Genomic DNA, 14639 nt, shown 5'->3' with positions numbered 1-14639 from the left:
GGTGGGGGCCCCCGAGCTCTTGCACAACAGGGACAATTGCAGCCCTGCCCACAGATCTCGGTGTCTGGAGAGGTGGGAGGCATGGGCGGGGAGGGACGATCAGGAACCAGAAGGGGTCCAAGCGGTCCAGAGAGCGCTGCGCCGGGCTGGAGACCCTCGGCCGGGCCAGGCCCGAACCTCCCCCCACCCGCCCCGGCGCCGCGGGCCTCGCCGGCCACCTGGAAGAGCCGAGGGCACACGGACTGCGGCCGAGGCCCGATCGCCGCCCGCGGAGCAGCAGCTGCCCCGGGTCCCCGCGCTCAGAGCGCGCAGACTGGGACCGAGCGGCGCTGACGGCGAAGCCCCCCGACCCGCGCGGGCGCACCGTGGGCCCTGTACCCCCACCGCGGTACCTGCACGTCCGCCGCCGAGGCTCGATGGCGCCCGGGCCGCGATCGGCGCTGCGCTCCGGCCCGCGCGGCTGCCATGGAGACGGGCCTTTGTGTGGCCGAGGAGGGGCCGGAGCGCGCGGGAGCAGCGGCCCCGCCCCCGACGGGGAGAGGGGGAGGGCGGGGTAGAGGAGCGAGAGGGAGGAGGCGGAGGAGGAGGGAGGGACGGAGAGTGAGGAGAGGGAGGGGCGGGGAGGGAGGAGGGGGAAAGGGGAAGGAGGGAAGGGCGCGCCCCGCGCCCCGCGGCCACACAGAGCCCACCGCGTCGCGGGATAGGTTCGGCCGGGTTCGAGCCCAGGTTCTCGGGCAGGCAGGGCGCGCCCCTGGGCCGGGCACCGCCTGGGAGCGCCCCGAGCCACCCCTGCCCCAGCCACCTCGCGGTTCGGGCGCCATCGGGCACCACGGCCACCACCAGATTGGGTTCAGGCCTGCCGCATCCCCTGCTGTCCCCGCGGGCCGGGGACTGCTGCGCCCTGACCAGTTCCCTGGAGCCTCAGCCCCCCAACCTCTTAGGGTTAGAGGTGCGCCTGCTGCCTCCCAGAGGGCCTTTAGGGAGCCGCCCCCAGGACCAGCACCAGGGGTTTGTGTGCCTGGACTTGAGAAGAGGTGGGCACCCTCCCCGTGGGGCCAGCTGTCCTGTGAGCGCTTGCTGCCCCTCACCTGCCGTCTCCCGTCACACAGGATGGGTGGGGTGAGCAGCAGTTGGGGACCCAGGGAAGACAAGGGACTGTTTCCCAAACCCTAACCAGCACTCCTACACCAGGACGCCGCCGCCCCCCGCCCCCGCGCAGACTGTTCACTTCCTCCAGCTCCCTCCACCCTGAGACCTGCCCCCAGTGATCAAGAACTCCAACCAGATGAAGCCCTTAGGAGCATGTCCTTCAGTCCTCCCAACATCTCAGCTGCTGGCCACCCCCAACCAACCAGGCCAAACCTTCCCTCCGGCAGCCCCGAACCACAGTCACACCAAGAGGCCCACCCAGTCCCCACTGCAGAGGACCCCTAAAACTACCAGGGTCTGACAAGAACGCCAACTTTTTTTTTAATCAAAAAAGGAAGTTAAAAGAGGCATTATCACTAAAGGATATTTTAATACCAGAAATGTGGGAAGGCCACTATCCCAGACTAAAAGGGAATGTTTAAATAAAGCACAGGAAGCACGGGGGTGAGGACTGTCCTTCCTGGCCCTGGTGTGGCTGACAAGTCCCCCACGGCCACAAGCACACAGCCCCTCCAACCTCAAGAGGCCTCAGCGACCAAGCACAACACCCTCTTGGACCAGCTGGCTCCTGCTTCTGGGGGCCCTCCTGCCCTTGGGGCTCTGATCCGGGTGACAGGGGCAGGAGGGCCTCATCTGTCTGCCCCCTCCCCCTCACTGTCTGCTGGGGGCCTGCTGGGGGCCAGAAACTCAGCCAAACCAGAGCTGGCCTGATCCTAGGAGGGAACAAGGGAGCTTGTGGGGGACAGAACAGAGCCGGCAGGACTTCATGCCAGGCTCCCACAGAGCCCCCACCCGAGGCCACCTCTGTGCAGAGAGGTTAGGCTGTGAGGAAGAGGGACCCTTCATGGCCCCAGGCACTCCAGGAGACGTGCTCCCTCACACCTCTCCACTTCAGCCTTGGGTTCTCCACCCCGGGCTGCGCTGCCCACCCTGCCTGGAGTCCCTCCCCGGAGCTCCTGCCCACAGTGGTCCTTAGGATGAACTGCTGTGAGGGACAGCCATGGGGCCCAAAACACAGCCCTCAAATCCCCAGGGGGGTGGTACTCAGGGAATTGGGAGAACCTGGTTGGGCCATCCTGGACTGATGGTGGCCAAGGTCCCTGGTGGCTTGGAGGAGGCCCCCTCACTGCCCCTTCCCTGCAGCAGACCTCCAAAAACCGCGTGAAGTGGCTGCCCAGTGCTTGGACACTCAAGCACAAGCTAGAGTGATGTCTGGGGTCACCGTTGTGAGCAGGACCCAGGTCAACTTCCCAAGCCTCCCACACACCTTGCAGCCATAGCGCTCGGGGGGCCTAGGACTGGCCCTGGCCCTAGAAGGCACACGCAAGCACCAGCCAGCCACAAGAAAGGTGCTGGCATCTTTGCAGACCCCCTTCAAGACCACATCCCGGGTGAGGAGGTCACCCCTCCACACCAGCCAGCCAGGGCAGGCTGCCCAGAGCAGCATCTTGGGCCACCATGGGGCCTCCTACTCCCCAGCTCCAGCCGATTTTGTCTGCAAACCTGGGTCTGCTGCCCGTCGGGCACTATTCTGTTCTGTTCCATTAACAGCCATGCCCTCGGACCCTGCCCCACACTGGGTTCAGACAGGCTGTCCTAGGCCACTGTCAGGGGGATGAGTCGAAAGCGGTGTTTCTGAGAGCCGTGCCACGCACCCCGCGGCCCTGCCAAGCTCAGAGCAGGGAGAGCCGCGGCCAGTGAGCACTCCCTTGGCAGCCACTCAGGAGAAGGGGTAGCACCTCCCTGGGCCTGCACTCAGGGAGACGGCCGAGCCCCGTTCAGGCCCCGTGGGGCAGAGCCCAGTCAGACATCCACACAGCCTCGCGGCTCAGATGAGGGGTCTGAGGTGAGGGCTGGAGGTCGGGAGACTTACCTGCAGGCTCACAACGCTGGGTTCGCACCTCACGCCCACCCTCCCGCGGGCTGACGATGCCGTCACCCTGTGCTAAGCCACTGGGTTCCACCAGGCCCAGCACTGCACCGTGCCACACTGGGTAGGTTAGCACCTTTGAGGGCCCTTCCGCTCCGTGCAGAGGAGCCCGCTGCTCCAGGCTGCAGCAGCTATGGAGGGCTGCAGCTGAGGGCCTCCAGTAAGTCTAGAGTCCCAAACCCCTCCGGCTGCGCAAGGGGGTGGATGGACACACGGGAGGCAGGCAGCTCGAGTGCCTGTCAGACAAGCAGCAGCACTGGGCAGAGTACACGGAAGGGGGCCGGCCGGGTGCTCCAAGAGTCGGGACCCAGGACGATGCCCCAGACCCTCCTGGCAGCCTCCCAACAAACTACAGGGCAGAGCTCCGCCCCGCAAACAGGCCTCTGCCCCACCCCAGCCAATGACCATAACAGCCAAGTATCCTGGTTCCCCCGCACCCTGCCAGACGGCTGGCTGGCCATGTGAGAAGAGGTGTCCGCCTAACAGCTGCCTCCTTCCGTCTTGGGCTGGGCGGCCTAGTGGGGCTAAAGGACACATCCAATACAAGGCCTGGGGCCCCAGGGCTTGGGCAGGTGGGCACCACAGGGGGCGGGTGGCCCTGTGCCCAGAGCAGGGAGGGTTCCAAGCCAGCCCCGCCTCCCAGCCTTGGGGCCCTGCAGCAGGCAGGTGGGACCCAGGGGGAGGTAAGGCTCTGGCCAGCACGTGATCCAACAGTCAGGGGCCAGGCTGTGGTTCCAAATGCCACCTTTACTGCTGGAACAACACGGGTGCCGACGGGGACAGCCAAGGCTAGAGAGCAGCTGCGGGGAGCTCAGGTCGGGAGCTCGTGCCTGGCTGGGGCCACCTCTCACCGAGGAGAAGGAAGCTTGGCCAGACCCAGGCCCCTGGACCTTGCCCCTTGGCCCTGTCCTAGGGAGGGCACAGGACAGCCTGCAGGTCCTTGGGCAAAGAGCCGATGACGGTCTCGATGTGCAGCTGTGCCCGCTGCAGTGCTGCCTCCTTCACTGGGAGCTGGTGGCCCTGTGCCTGCACCTGCAGGGGCAGCGGTGGTCAGGGGCAGGCGACCCCCACATCTGGCTAGTGGAGGCTGGACAGGGCCAGGAGGCATCTCACCAGCTTCTCCCGAAGTTTCAGGACCAGGTCCACGACCTCCACCTCAGACTTGTCCTTCATCCAAGTCTCGATGTTCTGCTGGGGACAAGATGGAGCCATCCACCACCAAGGCCCTCACTCTGCCCCTGTGCCCCACTCCCCGCCAGCCCCTGCTCTGGGCATGCATGCCCCCACCTCCTCCCCCAGCCCCAGCTCCCCCTTACCGCCTCACAGATAGCCTCAAGGTGCAAGGCCTCCAGCTTCTGGGCCATCTCTTTGTGCCGCTGCCGGTACCAGCCGTCAAAGTGGGGGGATTTGAAAAACCGCCTGTGGGTGGCAAGATGCAGCAGCTGTGGGCTGACCCCGTGACCCCACGTACAAGGGCAGTCTGCACCAACCACTGCAGGAGCCTCAGGACCCTACCTGCCATCCACCCACCTGTAGAGGCCCAGCCAGTCGCCCTTGAGGATGCAGGTGAGCTGGGGCCCTGCGTGCTCCAGGCTACGCAGGAAGTCATCCTGGCGGAAAGGGCGGATCTGGGGAGGAGTCTGAGACAGGGGCCTGGTGAGCCCAGGTTGGTGGGGGACACAACCTCACAAGCCCTGCCCCTCAGCTGGCCAGGACCCTTCCTTGCCACACTCCTCAGCCACATGAGGACCCACAGCCCCCACCCTTCCCGGGACAGAGCCCCTCATGTGTGGCCCCCATTTTTCTGTCCTATGAGGGATGTCTGGCATGTGTGGGGACAGCCTAGAACCCTGGGGACTCCTGCACACCCAATGACCTCCTCCCTCCCTCTTTCCCTCCCTCCCTCCCAGGCCTTCCCCAGACTGCCACCTGGACCCGCACCTTCCAGGGTGTGATGCTCTTCTGCAGGGGCATGAGGCTGGCCATGTAGTGCTCCTGGTGGGGGAGGGGAGTGAGCCTGGGGCCATGGCCCTCTGCCCCCATCCCCCTCCTGCCCTGGGCCTCACCAGGGGGATGATGAAGCTCTGCGTGAGCTCCAGGAGGTGCCTTCTCAGCAGTGCTGTCTGTGTGTCCCAGGGCCTCTTCTTCTGCAGCCCCTAAGGGAAGGGGAGGCATGGGCTCAACTCCAATGCAGCCCTTTACACAGAGCAAGCACACCCCAACCCCCGCCTCCGGCCTCCCCCAGCCTATACCTTGAGCAGCCGCTTGAGCAGTGCCTTGTCCCGGTGGAGGTGGGCCGAGTACGTGGTGTAGAGGCCTGGCAGGAGGGCAGAGCTGGCCCTGTCCCGAAGGGCCTCCCCCTATAGCCCCACCCCCTTTGGCTGGGACTGCACATCTATGCCCACCTCCAACCGGGTGAAGCAAAGAAGGTTCCCTGAGAACTCAGAGCCCACTGCCTGGGTTCTGGAGGAGAGCAGGGGTTCCGGCCCAAGGGGCACACACCTGGCTTGGTGTCAAGGGTCTTCAGCCTAGAGGGCTTTTTCAGCTTGACCTGCTTAGGAAGATCCCCTACAGAACACACCCAGCGCTGGGCCTCAGTGCCGCAGCTCCACCCGCCACAGGCTCAGAGCCCTCCAGGCCCCACCTCCCCAGGTCCCCCGGGCAGAAGACAGGCCAGCCTCACCTGACATCTTGGGCTCTCCAACACGGAGGATGTGGGGCCAGTGCTGGAGTGTTTTGATAAAGAAAGGGTTTGTGACTCCCAGGACCACGTTTGGTCTAGAGAGAGGAGAGAAAAGAGAGAGAGAGAGAGAGAGAGAAGGGGCAGAGGCAGGCCCAGGGTGGTGGGGCCCGGGTGGAGGACGGGGCATGGACCGGGCACTTACGGGGCCTGCGTGCGCGTGGTGAACTCCTTGAACTCGCTGTCATGGATGGTGAAGTAGGGGCGGTAGTCACAGCAGAACTTGAGGGGCTGCAGACAGCTGCGGGGCGGGGGCACAGCCCGAGCTATAAGCAGAGCCAGGGCCGCTCAGGTGCCCCCGACCCCCTCCCTCTGCCACCCAGCCTACCTGATTAAGGCCAGCACCATCTCTGAGGACATGGCGGGCGAGGGTGCCAGGACCACCAGGGGCTCCCCGAGGAGCATGAGCTCCCACAGAGTCTGCACGTGGGTCAGCACAGGCTGGAAGCACCTAGTGCCAGCCTCCAGTCAGCAGGGGTGGGGGCTCCCAGCCCTGACCCTCCCTGCCCCTGGCAGGTCTAGCTCTAGGTGAACACTGCCCTGGAGGAAAGCCGCGAGGACCTCTGAAGATACTGAGGGGGTGCCTAGGGCCGCCCCACACTCCGACGACGCACCTGGCCCTGCACCCCCACGCATAAGCCGGCAGCACAGGGCAGCTGGGTCTCTGAAGCCTGGCTCCCTCACAGACTTTCCTGGAGAGGAGCAGTGAGTATCTCCCAAGGCAGCAGCTCCCTTCCCTGCACCTGACTTCTGACACCTTCCTGCCCTCTGGGTAGAGGCAGCAGGGCCCTGGGCTTCTCTTCTGCACAACGCTCCCTCATGGAACTGGCCAAGGGTTCACTTCTGATAGGCCGTCCCTCTGGCAGCCCCCACCCTGCACAGGCTTTACCTCACAGGTCCCCTGACCACCTACTCAGGCAACAGGCAGCAGCCTACAGGCCTCACCTGAACAGGTCCAGTTCATGGACGCTGGTGAGGACCACAGGGGCGGGCAGCAGGTTCTGAGAGGAGGAGCGGGTGGGGTCAGGCCGAGGGCAAGGCTGGCACCCTGCAAGCCCCAAGCAGCACCTCTCACCCCAGGAGACTCCTGGGGGCTATAGCCCCTGCCCTGCGCAGCTCCCCACCCCCACAGCACTGGAGAGGGTGGGGGGCACCTAGCCCCACAGCAAGATGCAGGCAGGCCCCTAGGGAGGGCAGGAGGCCTGGGGAGGTGGGAGGTGTGGCACCTCCGACCCAGGAACAGGGCCCCCACCTCATGGCTACACTGCTTCGGAGGACTGTGCTCAGGCCTGTCCACCCTGGACGGGACGTGAACCTGGAGGGCAAAAGGGAGTAGCTGCCAGATGGGCGTGGGTGTCTCCGTAAACCTGGCGCCTTCCCTCCCCCGACGGCCAGCCCTCACCTGGAGGACGACTCCCATAACAGGCAGGTTCAGGGTCTGCCCAGGCATAGGGGCTGGCCACTGGTCAATCTCACTGCACACTGTGGGCACAGGGGACTAGCGTCAGGAGCCTGTCGAAGCCACTGGGGGCTGTGGCTGGGACGGTGAAAGCACGCTGGCGGCACCTGACAGCCACTCACCCGCTTCCAGGCAGGGGGCCAACTTGTCGAAGTACTCGGGGGCAATCAGGCTCAGGAGCGCCTGGAATAGCCGGACAAACGGCAGGCGGGACACCAGCACCAGAGACTGCAGGGCCCACAGGGCCAGTGAGATGGAATCCCAGACTCATCCAGAGTCTGCCCAGGGAAGTGCATCCCACAAACCCCATAGGAATGGGCCAACTTGGACCCCGGAGTTATTAGAAGAAAACCCAAAGCCTGCCTCAGACAAGGCAGGGAAACCTCAGATGACAGCTGGGCCCTGGGCCTTCAAAGGGAAATGCACATGGCCAAGATTTCTGGGATGATCTCCCGAGGAGTCAAGCAGCTTTTGCTTATGGTGTCTGAGTTCAAGATGGAAGTTGTCCTAATCTTGGACGGGTGACAAGGGCCCCTCCCCAGTCAGCAGCAAGAAGCAGGGATATCCTGAGCTCAGAGACAGAGGGCCAGGGTGCTGTGCCGGGCAAGGCAGGGCAGCAGGGCCCACTCCCCAAAGGGCCAGCAGGAGAGCTGGGTACAGCAGCACCCGTCCCCCAACCCCTCACCTGCTGCCCAGGCAGGGCGGCCTACATGGCCCAGGGCAGTGAGTTCTGCCCAGTGCCAAGTGGCGAGGCGCTTCAGGAGGAGTGGGCGTTTCTGGAGGCTCAGGACCCCTAGCCTGATGGCCACCAGCCCTGACTCACGGCAGCACCACCCCAGAGCAGTGAGGTGGCTCACCTTCTGGAAGTAGCCCCTCTTCACGGAGCTGTCCTTCACCTGCCTGAAGTACACGTAACCAAAGTAGTGTGCTGGCTCCCTCTGGAAGGAACAGTGTCAGCCGGGCCGAGTCCACTGCCCAGGTTCCCTCCCGCCCACCCAGACCTCCTGCCAAGACTGCTACAGCCATGGGGGTCAGGCCTGGGGGTCCTTGGCTCAGAAGGTGGCCAACACCTCGACAGGGAACATCTCTGCGGGGACAGTGGTCAGTAGCTCAGAGGCCTGGGAGAGCTAGCCCACCCCCAATGCAGGCTGGGGTGCCAGTCCCACGGGGCGGCGGGGCTTGCAGCACTGGAAATCCTACTGGCTGTTCCCACTGCCCAACCCTGGCCTCTGGGGAGAGGCTGCCCACACTCACTTGCAACGACACGGGCGCCCCACTGTTGTAGTGCCAGTCCTCGGCATGCCATGGACTCTTCTGTCTGCCACACTGCCGAATGCGGAAGCTGAACTGAGTGTCTCCGAGGCAGCCTGGAAGGGGAGGCAGCCCCCACCAGCCCATGTCAGGGCTGGGACCTCTCCTGCCAGCATGCCGGGGAAGGGACCAGAGACTGGGCTGTAAACACCCCAGAGAGAAAGCCCAGCCTTCGAGGAAGGCTGTGCCCTTAATTCCTGTACCTGAGAGTTTCAAAATAAACACAGCACACATCGGTACAGTCAGCTAGCACAGAGAGGACACTGGGAGACCCCACCCCAGTGGGGCCCAGTCAGCTGCTCTGTGACAGAAAAACAGGGCTGCCTGGACACCTAAGCCCCGGAGAAGAGCAAAGGCCAGGACCCAGTTCCTGGTGGCCACTGTGGTGGGATGAAAGGGACCAGACCCCACTGATCACTCTGCCCAGAGACACTCTTTCCTTGAAAATCGGGGGCACCGAACCACAACTGCTGCAGGGTGGAGTTCTGGGTGCCTCCATGGAGCAGGCAGTGGGGCTGGCATGGACAGGCAGTGACGCTGGTGGTGGTCATGCCCAGGCCCGGGCCACAGGGCCCCCTGGACAGCCATATTTCCCACCTTCCACCTGTTACCCACTCCCCAGCCCCAGAGCCAATGTCCCAGTTGGGGCTGCCTACCTGAGTGGGAGTCAGGGAAGGACAGGTAGCAGATGCTGCTTTTCTGAAACACAGGAAACCGGGTGAGGGCTGGCTCAATTCAGGGCCACGTCTGCTCCCAGGAGGGCCAGGACCCACCTCCTTGTCCGTGAGCCGGAAGTCACTGGGGTACACCAGCTGCAGGGACACAGAGCACTTGGTACCATCAGCTGGGCAGGGGCTGCCGTGCTGGTCCTGCCCCCCACCTCCTCCTCTGGGCCCTTTCAGCATGAGACCACTCTATCCTTCCCTTGTCTTGGCTCCCACACCGGGGCCAGTTCCCCAACTCCTTCTCACACCCCTCATGCGGACTGTGGCCGGGCCTCCCCGCCTCTCCTGTCCCCCAGCTTCAGAAGGTGGTTTTGAGAGCCCTCCCGTGGCCTCCTCTCTCCTCTAGAGTGTGATCACAGGGATCTGCCTGCTGGCCTCCGCCTCCCCTTCCCTCCACCTCCGGGACGCCTCTACTCAGCCAGAGGGTCTTAGCCTGCACCATTCCCCCAGGCTTGCTCCCCAAGATAGGGCCTGGCTGGCTTCCTCATGTCCTGGTCTGGCCTCAGATGTCACTAAGACCGTGGCACCCATGCCTGTTGACAGCACCTTGCGTGCTGTCACCTCAACCTCTGCTAGTCAGGGACCCGGGACCTTCTGGCCTGTACCCCTCCCCCCGGAGCAAGAACCCTAGGAGAGCACCCTGGGCCCCAGCAGGGTCAACAGCAGGCCCTCAGGGATCTAGGAGCAGGCCACATCCTAGAGGAGCAGCGGGCTGAGGCCTGGCTCTCAGGCTCAGCAGCTCTATGCACAGGCCCAAGGCCAGAATGGATTTCGTTGTAGGGTACCAAAGAGGCAGGTGGCCCCATAGCCCTCACTCCCAGTGGGCCTCTGAGGTGTCTTCTGGGGAGCGGGGGTGCCTTAGGCTTTGCTGTTGCCCTGACCTGTGCTCTCTGGAAGGGGCAGTGCTGGGAGTCCACAGGGGGTCAGGAGCCTCGGGCTTGCATAGAGGCAGCCCCTACTTGCCCTGTCCTCCAAAATTCAACACTGAGGAGGAGCTGGGTTTTAGCTGAAATGAGGCTTCTCCTGGGGTGTTGGCTGAACCCCCAATAGAGGGCAGTGCCACGTTAGAATGATGCAGCTTCTTGTCCTTTTGCTCGGGCCGCTGTGCCTCGCTTCTGTCCCCTCTGCCGCACACCAGCGTCCTGAGGACAGGGAGTCCTGGCCGCGGCAGCGAGTACACCCTCACCAAATACAGTATCTGCGATGTGTCCGAAAACACATCGTGGAGGTAGAACAGAACAGGAAGGTCGTGCAGAGACCTCAAGGAGATGTCAGCTCAGGGGGCAACAAGAAGGAAGGGTTAAGAGAAGGGACAGGAGCTGAAAGGGATTTGTCTACGGGACCAGACCCACAGAGGCACCTTGGGACAGCCCCAGGAGGGGCAGGAGCCACAGGACCACTCAGCCAAGCCCTCAGGTGTCCGTGTCAAAGAGGGCCAAGAAAAGGCGGGTGCCTGGCAGCTGGGGCAATGGGCCTCACACTGAGGTCAGGGGTCCGAATCTGGTCTGACAGCCACAGGAGTCTTGCAGCATCAAAGCAGGCCACGTTGGCCTCTGCATCCATGGCCAGGGAACCCATGTTTATGGCCTGGTGCAGCTTCTCCTGGGAGCAGAGACCAAAGGGAAGGCCAAGTTGAGCCATGCCTCAAGGAGGAAAGGAATGGAGCCGGCCGTCAGGCAGAAAGCAAGGAGTTGTGCTGCCCGAGGACCCTATCCTCCCAGGCCCACAAAGGCCTTGTTTCTGCTGAGCCAGCCAGCACCAGTGCTGCTCCTGGAGCCCAGCCATCCCTGAGGAAGACAGATGTAGCCACGTGTCCTTCGAGAAGGCACCTCTCTAGGACAGCGCTTCAGTGTCCCAGGGAGCTCTAGGACTCCGCGACGTCAAAGCTGCCTCCTTCACGCTCATCCTGTTACTTGTGTGCAGGGCTGTTCCCAGAGGCTGCCCCACACACTAGCACAGGGTACACAGCAGAAGCTGATGTGGGGATCCAGCTCTCTTCTATCTGACCAGATGCTTAAAAGGTTTGTAAAAGTAGGGGGCGTCTGGGTGGCTCAGGGGGTTAAGCATCCGACTCTTGGTTTCAGGTCAGGTCATGACATCCGGGTCCTGAGTTCAAGCCCCACAACATCAGGCTCCATGCTCAGCGAGGATTCTGCCTAAGATCCCCTGCCTCTCCCACCGTCCTTCCGCCTAGTCACTCACATGCACTCTCTCACTAAATATAAATAAAATCTTCAAAAAGAAAAAGGTCTGTGTAAGTGTCAAATGATACTAAATTCTGTTTTGAAAAATAGGGTTGTTTTCATGAAAATATTTATATTAACACATACAGTATTTGTTTTTTTACAATAGCTTAGTAAGTATTTTAAACGTTCTCATTTTTCTTAAAGATTTTATTTATTTATTTGACAGCGAGAAACAGCTAAAGAGGGAACACGAGCAGGGGGAGTGGGAGAGGGAGAAGCAGGCGCCTGGCTGAGCGGGACCCTGGGATCATGACCTGAGCTGAAGGCAGATGCTTAACGACTGAGCCATCCAGGCACCCCTAATTTTCTCAGTTTTAACTTCTAATACAGTAAACGTTGATAGGTATGACCCATACAAAAAGCTTTTTGGGGTCAATAATTTTTAAGACTGTAAAGGGTCCTGGGACTGTGCAGTGTGGGAGCTATGTCCTGGGAGGGCATGAACACCCCAGTGGAGAGGGCCTCTTTGGGCCCTCCAGCCAGAGTTCACCCCACAGGCTTCCCAGATGTGCTGGGATGCGGAGAGCTGGGAGGGCGGAGCCAGACCCTCTCCTCGGCTGATCCACAGGTTCCCGTCGCCCCCATCCCCCAAGGCCTTGCCTGACCTCCTCCGCCTCACCTGTAGGCTTCAGTGTACCTATCGGCTTGGATCCCCCCTGCCCCCCATAGCCTGTGTGCGCTGGGGGTCCCAAACCACTGTCTCTAGGACAGAATGTGAACTCCTGGAGGGCAGGGCCTTGTCTTCTCGCCTAACTCTGCTTTCCCCATGTCCAGCACTGGTGCTGTAGGGCCTGGCTGCTCAGTACTTGGTTTATTGGACGAATGAATGGACAGCTCCTTGCCTTTATTTTTACTGGCTTTTCTGAGGGAGAGGTTACCTGAAGCAGGCTCTTCTCCCCTGCCCGGCTGCCCCCTTCCCACCCTCCAAGACTGGCCATGCCCTACCTCTTCCTCTGAGCTGCATTTGTCCACAGAGCAACTACGGGCCATGAGCTCCTGGAAGGCAGCCCAGCACCTCGTACAATGCTGGGGTGTTTGCGGTGCTCAGGCAGTCCAAGCTGTGAATAAGTGAGCATGGGGCAGGTGCTCCTCAAAACCCGGAAGGTTCAAATGAAATAACCCCCAATCAAGAGGCAAACCTGATGAGGACTGTCTGATAGATTCATGGCCCAATTCCCACACAGACTTGGTGATTTAGAGGGGCCCTGGGTCCCCAACACCCCCTGCCAGAGCTGTGTCACCGCACCAAAGGCTCCGAAGCCCAAGCACGCAGAGCCTTTAACAGTACTCACCTAGAATTAGCTTTCTAAATGGTTAAGTTCTAGAAAGATGTACGGGAGAGTGCCTTAAGGAAGCAGGAGAATCTCTTAACTTCTGGTGATTTTCTGAGGAGCAATTTGGGCCACGGCAAGAACGTGGGCTCTGTAACACGGGGCAGATCATCTCAGCTCTCTGCTCAGGTCTCTCCGACCAGTGGGGCTACTACAGTAATGCGCACCTGGTGGGGATGGCGGTGCTGGAATGGGGTGTCCATAGGGAGCTGGGCACAGTGCTGGGATGCAAAAGTCCTCCGTAAGGGTCGGCCCTTTCTGTTTAGAAGACTCGGATTTCCCACAGCCTCTCGGGGTTCAGCAGAGCCTTAGAACACACCCCTTCCCTCCACCACCGCACTGGCTTCCCGAAAATGGCGGTTCAGCCCCGTCCCAGCCATCTGCGGTCCGGGGTGTCCTAGCTCTAAGGCTCTCAGAAAGTTCCTTCTGACAGTGTGGCGAAGCCCAGCTCTCCACAGCTCCCCGGTGTTGTGCCCCGGCCTTCGGAGCGGAGGCAAGCCCATTCCGACAGGCCTCCCTCCCTGAGTTGGCCACATTTCCACCCGTGCGTGAAGACGCACGGAGGAAGGGAGGCTGCCCAGGATGGGAACTCCCCAGGCCCGGTGAGGGGGCTGCCGCTGGCGCACAGAAGGACGGCGGGCGTGGCTGGAAAGGGACAAGGAGTCTGGGTCTGATTCTACGTGGACGACGAGGTGCGGGAGGATTTTAAGCAGGAGAGCCACAAAGCTTGGACTGTGAAGGACAGTCAGGAGGGGGGACGGCAACGGGCTAACGCGTCTCCGATGCTGCTTGCCCCCCGGGCTTCTGGCTGGAGCACCCGAGCAGAGGAGGTTCCGCAGCTCATGAGCGGAGGAGAAAGACGAGGCGGATTTTCCCGGGAAAAATCAAGAGCACCGCTTTGGTTATCCCAAGTGCAGGGCCCCCGTCTCCTGCATCCCGGGGGGAAGTCCGGCGCAGGGCTTCGGAGGAGGAGGAGGCCGCCCGGGGGGTCGGCCCGAGGGCTCCTCCCGCGCAGACAGCTCCCGGGCTGCCGGCGGCCTACAGAGCAGGCCCCCCTCCCCCCCGCCGCCGCCGCCGCCCGGCCGCCCCGCTCACCTCGAGCGCCTGGCCCAGCTCCAGGTCGAAGGTGACCACGCACACGCACTCCAGCCAGGCCGAGAAGCGCGCCCAGGGCGCCGCCGCAGCCCGCGCTCCGGGGGACGCCGCGCCCAGGCGGCCGCGAGCCCGGCGAGGCCCGGCGCCGGACAGCGGGTCCATGGCTGTGGGGACTGCGCCCGCCGCGCGTTGCCGGGGGAACGGTTCCGAGCCGTTGCCGGGGGAACAGCCCGGAGGCGGCGGCCTTGGCACCGGAAGGGACCGCGCCGCGGAGCAGTAGAGCGGCCGCCGCGGGCCAGAGGGGCCCTGCCACGGTCTCCGCGCCCCTGGCGGCCGGAGGAGCGCCGTGCGGCGGAGCGGCGCCCCGCCCACCAGCGAGAAGGGCCCGCTCGGGCCAGAGCGGCCGGAGCCAAGAGGAGGAACTTCCGGGAGGGCGGTGGCGGCGCCGTGGGAGACCCTGGGAAGTCGGGTCAGGCGGGCGTTGGGGCTTCCGGGGGCGCAGCTGGGACGAGCCGGGAAACCCGAGAAGGGTGTGGCGTGGAGGCTGGCGGGAGCGTGCGCGGCCGGCTTTCACAACCAACGTGCATGGTCGCTGCTGACACCCTGCCAGCCGCCCGACACGAAGCCCAGCCTAGTTGGAACATTGGTAGCGA

General features: G+C 63.0%; 2 protein-coding genes across 14 annotated transcripts in view; both read right to left on the bottom strand.

Annotated features, from left to right (window-relative positions):
* The window catches only part of PLXNB2 (plexin B2), a 29449-nt gene extending 28936 nt beyond the window's left edge, over nt 1-513 (bottom strand). Inside the window, exon 1 of one of the 2 annotated variants that reach the window (XM_027592961.1) lies at nt 393-513. The gene's annotated coding sequence lies outside the window, so the exon portion shown is untranslated. The remainder of the gene's footprint in view (nt 1-392) is intronic. The other variant, XM_027592958.1, reaches the window with a different exon arrangement.
* Nucleotides 514-1193: 680 nt separating this feature from the next.
* Nucleotides 1194-14210, bottom strand: DENND6B (DENN domain containing 6B). 12 transcript variants are annotated; one of them, XM_027592964.1, is made up of 20 exons: nt 13987-14210; nt 9363-9401; nt 9246-9288; nt 8533-8645; nt 8136-8216; nt 7401-7506; nt 7222-7301; nt 7072-7155; nt 6765-6820; nt 6148-6270; nt 5965-6060; nt 5763-5857; nt 5582-5647; nt 5332-5396; nt 5146-5235; nt 5021-5074; nt 4595-4719; nt 4396-4498; nt 4193-4270; nt 1194-4111 (listed from the first exon to the last, which is right to left on the bottom strand). In XM_027592964.1, the coding sequence occupies exons 1-20, from the start codon at nt 14146-14148 to the stop codon at nt 3989-3991; spliced, it is 1782 nt and encodes a 593-aa protein (XP_027448765.1). In that variant the 5' UTR covers nt 14149-14210; the 3' UTR covers nt 1194-3988. The 12 variants fall into 12 exon arrangements, 5 of the variants coding, with proteins under 5 accessions (XP_027448765.1, XP_027448766.1, XP_027448767.1 ...); XM_027592965.1 differs by having other exon boundaries at nt 4610-4719; nt 7072-7134; XM_027592966.1 differs by having other exon boundaries at nt 4193-4267; nt 4610-4719; nt 7072-7134.
* Nucleotides 14211-14639: the final 429 nt, after the last annotated feature.

The sequence above is a fragment of the Zalophus californianus genome, chromosome 9, assembly GCF_009762305.2.
Source record: "Zalophus californianus isolate mZalCal1 chromosome 9, mZalCal1.pri.v2, whole genome shotgun sequence".
Taxonomy (NCBI): domain Eukaryota; kingdom Metazoa; phylum Chordata; class Mammalia; order Carnivora; family Otariidae; genus Zalophus; species Zalophus californianus.
This window is presented reverse-complemented; position numbering and strand designations above follow the sequence as displayed.

Excerpts from the sequence above, each read along its gene's own strand:
- DENND6B (XM_027592963.1), bottom strand. The coding sequence starts at position 14,148 with ATGGACCCGCTGTCCGGCGCCGGGCCTCGCCGGGCTCGCGGCCGCCTG. Across the intron at positions 5,858-5,964 it reads ACCACGCGCACGCAGGCCCC|ACCAAACGTGGTCCTGGGAG; the intron begins GTAAGTGCCCGG and ends TCCTCTCTCTAG. Across the intron at positions 4,720-5,020 it reads AGAGCATCACACCCTGGAAG|ACTCCTCCCCAGATCCGCCC; the intron begins GTGCGGGTCCAG and ends CCCCTGTCTCAG.